A 15795-nucleotide genomic window follows, 5' to 3' on the forward strand; every position below is an offset into this window, starting at 1 on the left:
TGTGAAGGGAGGTGGGGCAGCAGTGTGGGGCAGGAGGACGGCCTTGGGTCAGAAAGATCTCTGCAGGGGCGGGAAGGAGGTTGTGACATTGATGCTAACCCAGGAGGCCAAAAGACAGGCCCAGGGGACATGACAGAGTGGGGCTGGAGAGATTAGCAGCAGGAGTGGGTTGTCTGGGCCCAGTTGTCCAGGGCCAATTCCTGTGGCCTTTCTCCTGAGAAGGAAGCCACAGAAGAGAGTGCAGTCTAGCAGCCAGGTGTGCAGGGCCAGGACAGGCCTTCCCAGCCTTAGTGCTGCTGACACTTTGCATCAGAAAACACTGTTATGTGCCATTCCGTACATCTAGGTGCTAAGCAGCAGCCATTAACTCCTCTCCCTCCCCGTCCCATGCCTCCAGATGTTGCCAGATGTTGGGGGTAGTGAGTGGGACAGGACAGACCCAAATCCTTATTGAATTCAACAAACCCCTGCTGTCCAATGGCCATCCTGAGACCAGTGCTGGGGCTCAGCTGAGATGGTTCTATGGTCTCTCTGCGAGGAGCTGCTTTGGGGCTGAGCTGCAGGAGGACAGGGAGCACTTCCAGGAGCAAACTTTGCGTAAAGGCCTGAATCACAGAGAGGTGAGCTGGGGAGGAAGAGCTCGTGCAACGGCCTGGTGGCTGGGACAGCAAGACCTATTGGTACTTGTGAGCAGGAATGAATTCCAGCTCAGGCATGTATATGGCTGGTGGCACAGGGCCTGGGCCAAGAGTTCGTACCCTGCTCTGAGAGTGACAGGACCACCTAAGGGATTTCAGCTGCTGCGCATTTTCCCCTTGAAAAGTCCCAATCAATTACAACAGCCCCTCTTATCTGAGTGTCACTTCCCATGGTTTCAGTTGCTGTGGTCCACCTCAGTCCAAAAACATTACATGGAAAATTCCAGGAAGGAACAAGGTGTAGGTCTTAAATTTCAAGCCATATGTGACAGCGTGATGAAACCCCCTGTGTCCCACCAAGGATGTAAATTGTCTTTCGTCCAGCGTGTCCACACTGTATATGGTTTCCACCGTTAGTCACTTAGTAGCCGATTTGGGTATCAGATCAAATGCAGCAGTATGTCAGTGCTTGGGTTTAAGGGAAGGAGGGAGAGAAGGGGAGAGAGACAGAGACAGCACAATTCTTATAACTTACTGCAGTATATTGTAATTATTCTATTTTATTATCGGTTATTATCGCTAATTTCTTACTGTACCTAATTTATTAAATTAGGATACGTACTAGTCCTGTGTATACCACATTTCAGGCATCCATGGGGGGCCTTGGAACATATCCCCACAGGTAAGGCAGGACTACCGTATCAGTGCCCCGTTCAGAGGACTTGGGGCATAGCCACGAGGTGGTACAACCACTAGCTCACTCCAGACCATTTTCCCAGAAGAAGCCCCAGCCCGTTAGCAATCATTCCCCAGCCCCTGAAAACCACAAATCTGCTTCTTGTCTCATGTCTTGTGCTCTGGACATTTCATACAATGGGCTCATTTAGCCCCCGTGTTTTCAAGTTGATCCGCATCACGGCATACATCGGAACTTTTCCGAACTGGGTTTGGGAGTGCACGCCTACAGACTCAGCACTTGGGAGGCAGAGGCAGGAGGATCGTGAGTTTGAGGCCAGCCCAGGATACCTAGCAAGACCTATCAAAAAAAAAAAAAAGCCATTCTTTGTCATGGTCGGGTGATATTCTATTACATGGGCACATCGTCTTTGATTTGCCACTCGTCAGGTGGTGAGCATTTGGGTCGTTCTGCTTTGGGGCCATTTGTGCTTAGGTTTTCGTGTGGATATGTGTTTTTATTTGGGGTGAACACCTAGGAGAGGAATAGGAACTTCCAAACTGTTTTCCAAACTACTGCACCACTTCATTCTCCCAGCAGCAATTACTCCGAGTTTTCTTTGTTTGTTTGTTTATTTTGCAGTACTGGGGCTTGAACTCAGGGCCTTCACCTTGAGCTACTCCACCAGCCCTCTTTTTTAAAGGGTTTTTCGAGATAGGGTCTCGCAAGCTATTTGCCCGGGCTGGCTTCTACAAGCCTGAGTAGTTAGGATTGCAGGCGTGAGCTAACTGTACCTGGCTAGCAGCAGTTACTCTGAGTTTTAAGCAGAGATCACAAACTTAGATGCCAATAGCAGTCAGAACTGCTAAGAGGCCAACCCTGGGCCTCCCAGTCCTTGCTGGGAGCAGCTGGCAGCTGTCCCCTTCCATGGGTTGTGAATCTCCAGGCTGTCATAGTCCCCACTCTTCCCTGGAGTCTCCCCACAGTGAGGCTCAGTGGACACCTTTATGTTCTTGCTTTTCTGAGTAAGGAAATGGTTCTCCCCACCTGGGTCTCTGTGGAAAAGGGGTGGGGAGCCAGGCATGGTGGTACATGCCTGTAATCCAGCACTCAGGAGGCTGAAGCAGGAGGATCACAAGTTCAAGACCAGCCTGGGCTACATATTGAATTCAAGGCCAGCCTGGACTATATAGCCTGGGCTTTTTTTTTTCTCTCAAACAAAGAAATAAGAAAAGGAAAAAGGAAAGGGGTAGGGAGTTAGTCCATGAAGGTTGTGGATTTTGAGGCAAATGGATTGTCTGTTTCCTACTAGCTGAAGTGTGTGACATCAAGACACAAGAACTTGGGGACCTGATGAGAACTTGGCGTTGTACCAGGGCAGGAGGATTCCAGAGCCAGCAGCCTGGCTCATTCTTGCCCTTGGGAACTCACTCACGCTCCTCTGTCAGCTGAAACCCACCTCAGTCCTCGCAGTCCTGAGGATGACATGTGTTAGGCCAGCACCTGGCACGTTGTAGGCGCTTGGCGAGGACAAACTGTTATCGTGGTGGCTGTAGTTGTCCGTGGGCTGAAAGGCAGAACTTACTAGGATGACGTCACCGTCTCCCTGCTGGCGGAGCCCAGGTGAGGAGCGTGGCAGTGACTCTCACAGAGTGCAGGAGCTCCCTGCTCTCAGAATCAGTGGGACTTGCTAAGTGCAGACTCAGAAACCCCAAGGTGACCTCTCAGGCCAGTGTGTGGCCCTGTGTCGCCTCGTGCAAAAACACTGACATTTGCCGAGCACCTGCTCTGAGCAGGATTGTGGGGCATGGCGTGGAGACTCCCTCCAGCCCCACGGGACCCCAGGAATGGTGGCCAGTGTTATAGAAGGAGAGGCTGAGCTGGGCACTGATGGCTCACGCCTGTAATCCTTGTCACTCAGGAGGCAGAGATCAGGAGGATTGTGGTTCAAAGCCAGCCAGGGACAAATAGTTAGTGAGATCCTAGTTCAAAAAAAATCCATCACAAAAAGGTCTGGTAGAGTGGCTCAAGGTGTAGGCCCTGAGTTCAAACCCCAGTACTGAAAAAAAAAAACCCAGAGGCTGAGGCCCACAGAGAAGTTCCTCACCCACTGTCGCCCAGGCAAGGTAGCAGGACGGGGCTGCAGGTCTGCCCCTCGGTGCTGAAGGCCCCTCTAGCAAGAGCCTGTGCTGAGGCTGGGGTCTTGGCAGAAGTGGCCTACTTTCTTGGTTCTGGGAAACACATCACAGACTTCGGGCTCCCTCTGCCTCTTACAGCTGCCCTAAGAGGGGCTCGTTTTTACCACAGGGAACAGTGGAGACCACCGTATGAGTGGTGGACATTCATTGCCCCCAGCCCAGCCTGTGGACTGACAGACAAGCAGCCTCGGCTTGGTCCTTGAGATCTCGCTCCCCACCAGATCCAGGTCAGCACTGCAGCTGCGAAGTTGGAAGTCCACTGAAGTGGCGATTAGGACTTGCCTGCTGTGCCAGTCCAGGTGACCCAAGCTCTGGACCTTGAGTCCTGTCTAAAGCCACTTCACACTGGCACCTCACAGACACAGCGTGCACGCATGCACACTCATGCTGTCACGTGTACACATACACAGGCAGTCATACACACCTGGCATTCGTGGGCACGCACATATACCTACATGCATGTACATGTGCTCACACACTTACCATATGGCAGCTGACCATCTGTCCTGCCCTGCTGTGGCCAGCACCCCAGAGCAGCTGGTGCATAGCCGACGCCACCATGCTGGGTTCGCACGGTGTCTCTGCTGAGGACATGTCACTCCTCTGCTCACTCCTCACTGACTTCCTCCCATGCGGAACTCGCACTCTGAGAGAGGCTGACTGAGAACACAAAGACAAGGAATTTCAGATTGCCTCAAGGATCATGAAGACAAGGAAGGTGGGTGACCCTCCAGTGACTCAGGGACTGTGTCAGATCAGGTGGTCAGGGAGGGCCTCTGAGGAGGAAACAGTTAGTCCAAGGGCTAAAAGACAACAAGGCCGCCCCGTGAAGACGGGGAGAAGGTGCTGCAGGCAGGTCCTGCGGAGGCTGGGTTCTTTTGAGGAACCCAGGGCAAGGGGGAGAGGTAGGCTGGGTGGCAGTGGTCTGGTGGGTATGGGAGAACCCTGTTTCCTTCTGGTGGGGGGAGGCTTCCTGGGTGCACTGCCATGAGTTGTCCCCATGCCCGTTCCTGCTTCCTCAGTCTTTCCATTTCACTCCTGAAAGACACAGGAGGTTGCAAATGGTTGTGGGGTTTTTCTGGGCCTGCATGGTATTTGAAACAGTGTGGATTTATTGCTAGCATTGATAAAAGTGAAGATTTCCCAAAATCAGAATGTTTTTTCTTTCTAAAACAATAGCATTTGATAAGCTCTTAATCGGTGCTGAGAACAGAACCTGCCTAACGAGACTAGCATTAATTATCCACATTTTACAGATTTAAAAACAAAACAAGGCTAGACAGGCATGGTGGTATTTGCCTGTAATCCCAGCACTGGGGAGGCAGAGGCAGGAAGATTATAAGTTTGAAGCTAACCAGACTATATTGTGAGATCATGTCTCAAAAAACCAAGAGCTGTGGGCTGGAGGCATGGCTCAAGCAATAGAATGCCTGCCTAGCAAGCACAAAGCCCTGGGTTCAAGTCCCAGTACTACCAAAACAAAACAAACAAACAAACAAAAAAAAAAAACACTAAGGGCTGGAGATGTACCTCAGTGGTAGCATTTGCAAGGCCCTGGATTCAATCCCCAGCAACACACACACACAGATTGAGACTAAGAAATTAAGTAATCGATCAAAGGCACAGCACCGGTGAGTGGCAGACCCTGGACTGTAATCCAGAGAGTCTAACAACAGAGGTTGGTTTTGAAGCTGTGCGCTTGAGGCCTGGAGCTCGGTGGTCCTGTGGAGCCACGGTCAGCGTGACCTTTCTCTGGGGTTCCCTCTCAGCCCTCTCCACCTGCATGCTTCCCGCCTGGCCTCTAGTGACTTGTGAGTTCCACTGTACATCAGCTGGTGAAATAAGAACTTGGGTGATTTCTAAAAAACCCATTTTTGGCTGAGTACCGTGTTCCCGCCTGTAATCCTTGCTACTCAGGAGGCAGAAATCAGGAGGATCGCGGTTCGAAGCCAGCCCGGACAAATACTTCACACGACCCTATCTCAAAAATACCCATCACAAAATGGGGCTAGTGGAGTGGCTCAAGGGGTAGGCCCTGAATTCAAGTCCCAGTACCACAAAAAGAAAGAGTGAGGTCTTGAGTTCAAACCCCAGTACCACACAAAAAAATATTTTTCAGTGAAAGAAGGCTTTGAAATCTGACAGATGTGCCTTGCATCTTTCTACCCCTTCCTGCTATGTAGTTTTGGTTAGGTGACAAAACCTCTCTGAGCCTCAGTTGCTTTCCTCTCTAAACTGGAGGTTAAAAATAGGTTCCCTGGGGGAGAAGGTGGGACAAGCATGGACTGGGCAGACTGCCAGTGGTGGCTGTCGTTGTTGCTGTCAGCTGTCTGAGGCCCCCTCAGTATGCAGACCCTCCCCGCCAGGCATCTCCAGCAGGAGGGATCTGGGTGGAGGGAGCCTGGAGGTAGTGATTAAGATGGGGTCCCGGCCAAGGACCCCACCAGGAATGCTCTCAGCTCGGCGGTGTGACCTCATGGCCCTCTGTCTCCCCACCAGGCCTTCGTCAAGATGGTGGGGCACCACGCCGCCTTCCTGGAAGAGCAAGTGCTGCGGGCTGAGCAGGAGTGTGGCGCCTTCCCACAGGCCCTGCGGCGGTGGCTGGGCTCCGCGGGGCTCCCCTCCTTCCGGAATGTGAGTATCTACCCAAGAAGCAGGGACCTGAAGGCCCTGATCCCCTCCAGACCCAGAGCGGGGAGATGACTCAGGAAACCAGCGGGGTCAAAGGGTGCCATCTCTGCACCTGTCCCCTCACCCTGGGCCTCAGGTCTCGCTGTCCCGACTTGCAAACGCATCCACTTAGGCGTTGCCAGATACTGTGGTCCATCCGGGTGGCCATAGTGGACAGAAGCAGCCCCTGTCCTCCGTGCACACCTGAGGATAATGGTGACAGCCGTGGCCAGGATTCCTGACAGCTCCTTCCAGGTCCACAGCTCAGCCTCACACTGAGCAGGAGTTGGGAGGGGGGCATCCAGCCTGCAAAGCCTTCTCTCCCACGTCTCCTCTGTCCTGGGACCTCCATGACCCCACAAGGAAGGACCACTATTCCTTCTTACCTATAAAAACACTGAGGCTAGACCCCATGGAGGAGACCCTCATCTTTCCAGCTTACCCTCTGCTGATGCAAAGTCAAGGACAGTGGCCCCTTCTGGAGACAGTTGGGTTGTCATGGGTGGGCACACGATGCTCATAAACACCCACGACACCCAGGATGCCCCATGCAGGGATCTCAGGCCCACCTGTCAGCAGCGCTGAGCCTCTGCTGGGAGCCTGCTGGTCCCCACACTCAGGGCTCCCGTCAGCTCTGTGGCTCTGTTGCACTTGTGGCCTGCGCTGCTTTGAGGGGCCCTGACTCTCACAGCCTCTGCCTCACATTTTCTAGGTGAGGAGAGGAGGCTTGGGGAGAGAAGGGTCCTTCCTGGGGACCTGGGCCCAGAGTGGCAAGGCTGCTTAGAGCCCTGTCCCACCCTGCCCACTCCACGTTCTCATGACACTGTATTGTCACATGGGCTCATTTTCTAACCACAGTGGCCGTTTAAGTGCACTGATTCATGGGCTTTCCCGGCCTTCTCAGGTACTGTGCACCCTTATCCCATTTGACAGAGAGGAGTGGAAATTCCCAATGTCTGGGCCTTCACTCTCCAGTCCCAAGCCCAGTTCCACGATTGATTGGCTCCATCTTGGCTCACATCTGTCTGGGATACCTGCCGCTCACCTGCCTGCTTCCAGAGGCCAATAAGAGCTGGGCTGTGACCTCACAGATCTCAAAGTACAGAAACTCCTATTGATCCCACAGAACCCAAGTAAATGCCACCTCCTGTGAGGAGTCCTCTGGGAAGGCCCCTCTCCAGACAACTCCCATCTCTGCCTTCCAGGGACAATGAATTATAAGCCTCTCTTTGTCGTCCTTTCTCTCTAGTTATGAGCCCAGCCTCTGCCCCCTGATGGCTGCCAAGGCACCTTAGAGGGAGAAAGGACAGAGGACCCTGCCCCTGCTCACATCTGCAGCAAGGGTCCCAGCAGTGGGTTCTGCCAAGCCCTTGTCTCCTCTGGTTGTCCCCCATGAGGTTGCAGAGGCGTTCCCAGGTGCAGGGGTGGCTTGGAGAGGGCAGTCAGTACTGGACGGGGGCCTGGGCTTGTGGGAGCCCCTCCATTCCTATTGTGGGATCCTCAGGGTGAGGCTGGGGCATGCCGGGACCTGCATCCTCTCACAACCACCAAACTCTCAGAAAGGCTCAGGGCCTACCTGTGGGGACTTGTCCCAGGAAGCACGTCCAACCAGGGGTGGTGAGTCACCCAGCAGCCCCACCATGTGATTCTGCCCCAAAAGGACTTCTGGGGGAAGCAGCGAGATGAGCGTATGCACACTCATGTACAGAGCCAGTGTCTGGGGCTGTCACTGCACCCCAGGTACAGGCTGGAGGGGCCTTCTAGGGTGATGAGCATCTGGCCTAAATTGGGGCCACTCTGCAGGGGCCATGCCCCAGTGATGATGCTGTCAGTGGCAGGGCTGAGGTTTTAGGGGCAGGACCTATACCCAGCCCTCTTCCCTGTGCTTCTGTGTCACTCCAGCTAAGGCCTGAGGGCTCCAAGAGGACGTGGTCCCCAGAAGTTCAGTATCTCTTTTACTTTTTCCCACAGGACCCCTTGGCTCCCAAGGGACATTCCAGGGATGCACACACAGTGGGAATCTAGGTCCCAGCCTCCAATTATGCCGGCTGGCTTTCCTCCTTGGCTTCTATCTCCTCTTGTCCTAAGACCATCTCCCTGCCCCCACTGTCCCCTCTGCCCCTGCGTTCCATGCAGTGCAGGGGCAGGGGTGGGACAGGGCCCCACAGGAATGCTAGAGGTTCTGCCTCTGTGGGTGGGCCATGCCACTCCCCTGTCCCAACCCCCAGAGGGACTGTCCACAGCCTATCCTGAGCCTGTCTTCACAACAGCTTTTCTGGGTGGTGTTTTTACCCTTGTCTTCTTCATCAGTTGGACAACAGTGGGGGAGCAGGAGAAAGCCGGTCCCTGTTTCTTCTAACCTTGACCTGCCCAGGTTACCACCTCTTCCTTACTTTGCAGCTGCTGTGGGGAGGCCCAGGGAGGGTGGGGGGCAGTGGGCCCCGGGCTCCCAGCAGTTCCCTGCCCCCACCCCAGCATAGGAATCCCAGACTTCCACCCCACCTTTCAACTGAATGTGGACCATGGCTCTGTGGCCTGGGCTGGCCTGGGAGGGCGCCTTGGCAAAGGTGGCCTGTAGACACTTGTGCACCACCTCTACAGGTCCCACTAAAGCCAGGCCTCTTCCCTTGCCTTCAAGCCTGCAGTCTGCAGAGGGGAGGCAGCGCAGAGCCCTGGCCCACAGGCCTAGCCACAGCCAGCTATGTCTGTTTCCTGGCACAGAAGCCCGTGTTTCCTGGCCACGCCTCATCAAAGGGCGACTTTCAATCACACTTGCATATTGATTCTTACCATGTGCCAAGCTTTGAACCAAGAGCTGCACCCCTTCCGCTGCCACGGGCCCCACCTGTGAGATTTCTGAGCTGATGACTGTGATGGCCCGGCTTTGTCCCCAGAAGCCTTGGAGAACTGTCAGAGTCACAGCAAGGCCAGGAGCAGCTCTGCAGGCTAGAAACTTGTTTGGATCAGTTGGGGTGGGGGTCCTAGCACAGAGTTCAAGAACATTGGAGGGTCTGAAAATCCAGAGTGGCCCAGGACAGACTCGGCCCTCAGTGCTGAGTGGAGGGCAGTGAGCATGGTGGGGGGAGGCAGGGGCCACAGGGCCAGCCCCTCTGTGGAGCTCAACTTGTCAATCCTACAACCCCCTACAAGGAAGGTGTTGGTTTTATGCCCAGTTTACAAGGGAGGAAACCAAGTCACACAGAAGTTAAATGTCCTTACTCCAAGTCACTTAGCTGGGCATTGGCAGATGAGCCCTCATTCTTATCTATGGCACGTCTCCTTGGGAGCTGTGACTTGTGGGAGAATATGACAGTGACAAAGCCTGACGATTCCATGGATGGCTATTTCCAGAAGGCAGCCCTGGCCTGGTCTGAGGGAGTCGGGATGTCTGTGGAAGGGCGGGGGAAGTGAAAGCAGGATGAAGAGCCAGAGGTAGTGTGAACTCAGAGGGAAGGGTGTACCCTCCAGGGGAACTGCAAGCAAGAAAGGCTGAGCGTGCACCTGTGCTTGGTGCCCAAGCCTTGGTAGGACGTCCAGTGGGGGCTGGCGAGTGAGAGGGGAGAGTGGAAGGGTGCCAGGTCAGGGAAGTGGCAGGGAGTGACCTGCCTGGTGAGTGGCTAAGCTATGGAGGCAGTCATCTTGCAGAGTCTTGAACTTGAAAGCAGAGCTGGGAACCTGGGCACCCTCCAAGCTGCCGGGTTCAGTTAGGCGTTTCCTCACTGGAATCATCTCCTTTGGCCCTGAGCCCCTCAGGGATCTTGTGCCCTTGTTTACTGGCAGGAGAGACCAGAGGCTGCGTGGGGCTCAGGTCCCTGAACAAGCCCTGTTGCCTGCAGAGGAGGACAGAGCAGCAGCTCCTGAACACCAAGGGCCTCGGTCTGAAGATGGTTTCCTGTCTATGTGAGCCAGGTTGGAGCTGTGAACCTCACAGGAGGCTACAGCAGGTGTCCCTTGGCCTGTACTGGCTCTCCCCTTGGCCCTCGTGCCCAGAGGCGTGGGACAGGCTAATTTGTTGTAAACCACTGTTTGTTTTTTGCTGAGCCAAAACATCTGGTTCAGGAGCCAAGGCATCTTGTTCACGAGGTGTCATTTTGATTAATTTTTCTGACAGAGGAACATGGGGCTTTCCAAGCAAGGCTCTTTTGGCTAGTAGCTAAACCAGCTGAGGCCAGGGCCTGCCTCCCGCCCAGAGCTGCTGCTGGGCAGTGGTGGCCTGGTCTTAGGCTGGCCTGGGTCACCTGTACCCCAGCCAGGCAGGGCCAGCAGGGTGAGGCTCTGGTACCTCAGACATTCCCAGAGGAACTGAAGGGGAGAGAGGGTGCTTTGCCCACAGGAGAGCAACAGTGAGATTTAAGAGGAGCTGAGACAGCTGTTGTACCCACTGTTCCCACTGTGATCTGTACCAGAAGTGAGTCTGTCGGTGTGCATGCGACAGGAGGGAGCAGTGGGGACTGTGGCAAGTTGCAGAGCCAGAGCCTCCTTGAGAGGGGTAGAAATTGCCAGGCTTGCAGACATGGGGCCTAGTGTGGCCCCGTTTTCCTATTTGGAGGAGAAAGGTGGACATTTGGCATTTTCTATGAATTTTCCAACACTTGAAAGTCAGCAATTTGTTTTTCTAAATGTTAAATGTTTTGGGGACAAATTTATAGTACCCATGGATGGCACACAGCCTACTTCCAGCTCTGCATTTTAGGTTACACCCTCAGTGACCAGGGAGGGGCGGAGGGGTGGCTTCTCTGTTCTCTGCACCAGCTCCAGTGAGCGTTCCTCCCATAGCTGCAGCCTAACTAACAGCCAACAGTTTCGCGAGCAACTGCCACACAGGAAGGGCTTTCAGTGCCTGAACTGAACTTCCTGTGGCAGTCTCAGAGATAGATTTCATGATGCTGGTTTACAAGTAAGGGACCTGAGGCCCAGAGAGGACTGTTCACTTACCCAGGGTCACACAGCATAAGTGTGGTAGAGCTGGGATTTAACCCAGCTTTGTTCAGTGCATCTTACCCTCCCTCTGACCTGCCCCGGGACCTCAGCCTGAGTCGATGCCTACGGTTCTTTGGCCAGTTTGGTATATGGATATCTTTCTTTTGAATTAATTGCAAATTAAGTTTAGAAGGCAAATGTCACTGAAGAATCTCTACTTCTGGCTTCTCTTGCAAAAGCAGAGGTCTGAGTGGCCCCTGGGTAGCATCCCTGCCTGTGGGCAAGTTTGTTGCCTGTCTGACTTAAGCACACAGTAGGCGTTCAATAAATGTGAACCAGAAGCATTTTGAGGGCCTCTGTGGCACCCACCGGCCTCCCAGCCTTCTCTGGAGGTGGCTCCGGCAGTGAAGAGCCCAGAGGGGATCAGGGAAGCTGTGGGCCGAGGAGCCCTGCCCAGGCTGGCCTGTAGGAGGCGTCGGTGCCAGGCCTGGCCTCCCTCCCCTCCCCCATGCCTCCCCAGCTCAGTCCCCTCCCTGCCCCACCCAGCCCGCAGGGACCGGGCTTTGCCTTGCTGGGCGCCTCCCCTCTCTCCCTGCTGGGTCCCCTGGAGGGGCGACTCTGGGAGGAGCCAGGCTGGGCTTTATCTGGTGGAGGAGGTGGTGCGGGGCCAGGCGCAGACACAAAGAGCCAGGCGGAAAGGAGGTTCCAGGCCTGCTCTGGGCCCTGAACCAGCCTTCTGCCCCCAGCAGTCCTTGTGGTAAAAATGCAACATGAGCTGCTGGCGATGTTAGCGTGACAAAGGAGCCCTCACCTCCCCAGCCCCCCAAATGGTCTCTGCTCTGTGCCCTGCCCTGCGTGGAACAGAGGCTGCGTGAGATATTCGGGGGTCTGCGCACTGCGTGGGGATTGGGAACCGAATCCTGCCTTTAAAGCATTGCGTTCCTGGTGAGATTTTAAGGGCAGGAGAAGAGGAAGTTGTTTGTGACAGCAAGGAATTTCATTTGGGGAGCTGCTTAGTTGCTTGGGAAGCACCCCAACTTCTCCCAACCCCTTTGGGGCCAAGTGGCTCTGTGTGTGCTTACCCACATTCCCCACCCGTCCTCCCAAGGTGCTGGCAAGATGCCTGTCGTGAAGACCACCTGCCCAGGTGGATGACAGCTATCAGTATGGGGAGAAGGAACACGGGATGCTTTGTTGTCCCCTCTTTGCTTTTGTGTGTTTCTTGTAGAGATGGAAAGTTTCTAGAATGCAAAGTTCCAAACTGTGAACGAACACGCAGCTTCTGGAGCCCGCTGGCCTGGGTTTATCCTGGCCAGCTTGCTTTCACTTGGGCACTTGTCACATCGTAGGTGTTCAGTGAGCTGGGCTGCTGGGAGTGTTTGTGTAGACAGCCCCACTCGAGGGGATTATTTGTCCCACCCCACACATGTGGCCTAGGTGTGTCTACCCGACATCTGAAGATGTCCCGCTTACTTCTTGCTCCCCTCAGAGCGCCATCCCACTGTGCCAGATCCCCTACTGCTCAAAGCCAGAACCATGCTAGCCTGGCCGAGATGGTGGCTGGGGCCTGGGCTCCTCAGCAGAGGCCCAGGCTGGAGATGTGTCCCTGGAGATGCTGGGCTGGGAGGGCACAGGCCAGCCATGCCCACCCGTGCACACCCTGTGCCCTGTGGGTCCTGCCTCTTCCACTTCCTTCCATCCCCATGGCAACGGGAGGAAGGACTCACTGGGCTGGCTCTGCACCCACAGGCTCTGCCCCTGCCGTGTGGAAGTCTCGGCTTCGTCTGCACCCCTGTCAGTTTCTGGGTGTCATACAGTCTCTGTTCCCGTGTCCCTGCCTGGACCCATGTCTCTGCCCACCGCCAGCTGTCTCTGCGTCCCATCTGTGCCTCTCTCTGTCTCTGTCCCATGTCTTCCTTGTGTCACGGTCACGTACACGATCACAAACTCTCACTTTGCCCCCTCCATACCCCACCCCCACCCCGTATTACTCTGGTTCCTTCCCAGGCCTTGTCCCCCACTAAGACTGACAGAAAGGGAGTAGCCACCCACCATGGCCGAAGGGGGCAGGACAGATCTCTGGCTGGTCTGTCATCCAGCAGCTGGACGACACAGTCACCCACTGTCCCTCTCTGAGCCCTGGTGTCCCTAGTAGGATGTACGGGCACTCACAGAGGGTCCCATAGGTACACGCTTGCTGTGTGGTGAGCTTTGGTGCGTGAGAGCTGTTTTGGATGTAGGGTGGGGAGCTGGTCCCTGGCCAGGCTCAAGGTCTGCCCAAAATAAAACTCTTCCTGAGATGTGCAGCAGTATAACCGCTATTACAGCTGCCCCACTGTGCAGCAGCACACCTAGCTTCTCGCTCCTATACAGCTGACAGTACCCACTGGCCAACCCCAACCGCCCCTCCTCCTCCTCCTCCCTGGCCTCTGGTAGCCACCATGCCACCCTCAGCTTCTAGGTATGTTTAACCTGGTGTCAGCATTACACCAGTGTGTGTTTAGCCATACACACGTACCTAAACATCACGTGTGTGTCAGTCAGACTTGGTTGCTGTGACAAAAATCCCTGAGCAAGCAGGACACCAGTGGCTTCTGCCTGTAATCCTAGCTACTTGGAAGGCTGAGATAGGGAGGATTGAGGTTTGAGGTCAACCCGGAATTGAGGTTCGTGAGACCCCATCTCCAAAATAACCAGAGCAGCCAGGCGCTGGTGGTTCACGTCTGTAATCCTAGCTACTCAGGGGGCACAGGTCAGGAGAATTGTGTCGAAGCCAGCCTGGGCAAATAGTTCCCCCCAAGACCCTATCCCAAAAAAAGCCCATCACAAAAAAGAGTTGGTTGAGTGGCTCAAGTGGTAAGAGTGCCTGCCTAACAAGTGTGAGGCTCTTAGTTGAAACCCCAGTGCTGCCAAAAAAAAAAAAAAAACAGCAGAATTGGACTAGAGGTATAGCTCAAGCAGTAGAAAGTGCAAAAATAAAAAAAGAGGAAGGTTTTGGCTCAGTTTCAGTAATTGAGTCCATTGTCGTAGGGAGCACATGCAGACAGAACAGCTCACACCTCCTCAGTCAGGAAACAGTGAGGTTTCTCCTTTCCCCTGTATTCCATCAGACCAGCTGCCCACATCCAGGGTGGGTCCTCCCCCTCCTCCCCTCTCTGTTAATCCTCTAGAAACAGACAGAGGTGAGCACTGCTAATCTCCTGGGTCCTCCTCAGTCCAGTCAAGTTGAAAAGATTCATTGTCACAGCATGGCACACCATTTTTATGTACAATTTTTGTTTTTATGTGTCTGTTTTAAAAAATAGAGAGGGCTGGAGATGTAGCTCAGTGATAGAGTGCTTATCTAGCATGCACAGGACCCTGGGTTCCATTCCAGGTCTTAAAAAAAAAATTAAAACCCAAGCCAGGCACAGGTGGCTCACACCTGCAATCCTGTCCACCTGGAAGGCTGAGATAGGGAGGATGGAGGCTTGAGGTCAGCCCAGCATATAGTTCGTGAGATCCTCCCATCTCCAAAATAACCAGAGCAAAGTGGACTGGAGATGTGGCTCAAGCAGTAGAGCACCTGCTTTGCAAGCCTGAAGCCCTGAGTTCAAACCCCAGTCCCACCAAAAAAAATAAATAAACTCCAAAACTCACAGGTAGTGTGCCAGTTTCTACTTCTGTGACAAAACACCTGAAAAAAAGTTAACACGAGATAAGACCAAGTGCCGGTGGCTCACACCTGTAATCCTAGCTACTTAGGAGGCAGAGATCAGGAGGTCAAGGTTCAAAGCCAGCCCAGGCAAATAGTTCCAAGAGACCCTATCTCGAAAAACCCACCACAAAAAATGTACTAGTGGATAGGCTCAAGGTGTAGGCCCTGAGTTCAAACCCCAGTACCGCAAAAAATAAAAGAGAACATTTATTTTTGGCTAATGGTTTCAGAGGTTTCAGTCCATGGTCACCTTTAGGCCTGTGACAAACAGAACATGACAGTGACTAAGAACAGATGCTCACCTCATTGCTCACCTCATTGCAGCCAGGAACCAAGAGAGAGAGAGAGAGAGAGAGATAGGGGGAAGGGCCAGGGTCCCAATGTCCCCTTGCAGGGCATGCCCTAGTGACAACTTCCTCCAATAGGCCTCACTCCTAAAGTTTCTGCCACCTCCCAGTAGCCCATTCAACTATAAATGGATTAATCCATCAATGGGCCAGTCACCTTCCAGAGGCTTCACCTTGGAGCACTGCTGCACTGGGGCCAAGCCTGGGCCTCATGAGCTTTGGGAAGACATTGCAGATCTGAACTGTCATAAGCAGGAACTGTTAGGGATAGCTATGAGGTGGGCCTTGTTTCTGACTTCTGTGCCTGAAGAAAAGGAGAGAAATGAGGTCAGAGAAGGGGAGGAAAACAGGCAAGCAGAGGACAGAGAGGGGACAGCCGGGTGTGAGCAATCCAGCCCGGGCAGCCTGCTGGGCCCCAGGAGTTTGCAGGTGAGGTCAGGCTGGGTAGAGGGTGGGCCAGTGTGGCTGCCACAGCAGGACCTGGGTTAGTGACACACAGGAGGATCCCATGTCAGTGCAAAGGCCTGTGTGATGCCTGTAGCACCGCTGGGGCATCTGGAGAAAGTGCGATCCCTCTGAGTGCCCAAGGAGCCTGGGAAGCACTTGAATATGGGCCTGTCCACAGTCACCTTTCTGCTGGGAAAACACA

General features: G+C 54.1%; 1 protein-coding gene across 3 annotated transcripts in view; it reads left to right on the forward strand.

Annotated features, from left to right (window-relative positions):
- The window catches only part of Bcas4 (breast carcinoma amplified sequence 4), a 54206-nt gene that overhangs the window by 24667 nt on the left and 13744 nt on the right, over positions 1-15795 (forward strand). For all 3 annotated transcript variants that reach the window (XM_020175135.2, XM_074074979.1, XM_074074978.1), the window contains one exon: positions 6012-6146. In XM_020175135.2, the coding sequence (XP_020030724.2) occupies positions 6012-6146 (135 nt within the window). The remainder of the gene's footprint in view (positions 1-6011; positions 6147-15795) is intronic.

This window comes from Castor canadensis, chromosome 5 (genome assembly GCF_047511655.1).
Source record: "Castor canadensis chromosome 5, mCasCan1.hap1v2, whole genome shotgun sequence".
Classification (NCBI taxonomy): domain Eukaryota; kingdom Metazoa; phylum Chordata; class Mammalia; order Rodentia; family Castoridae; genus Castor; species Castor canadensis.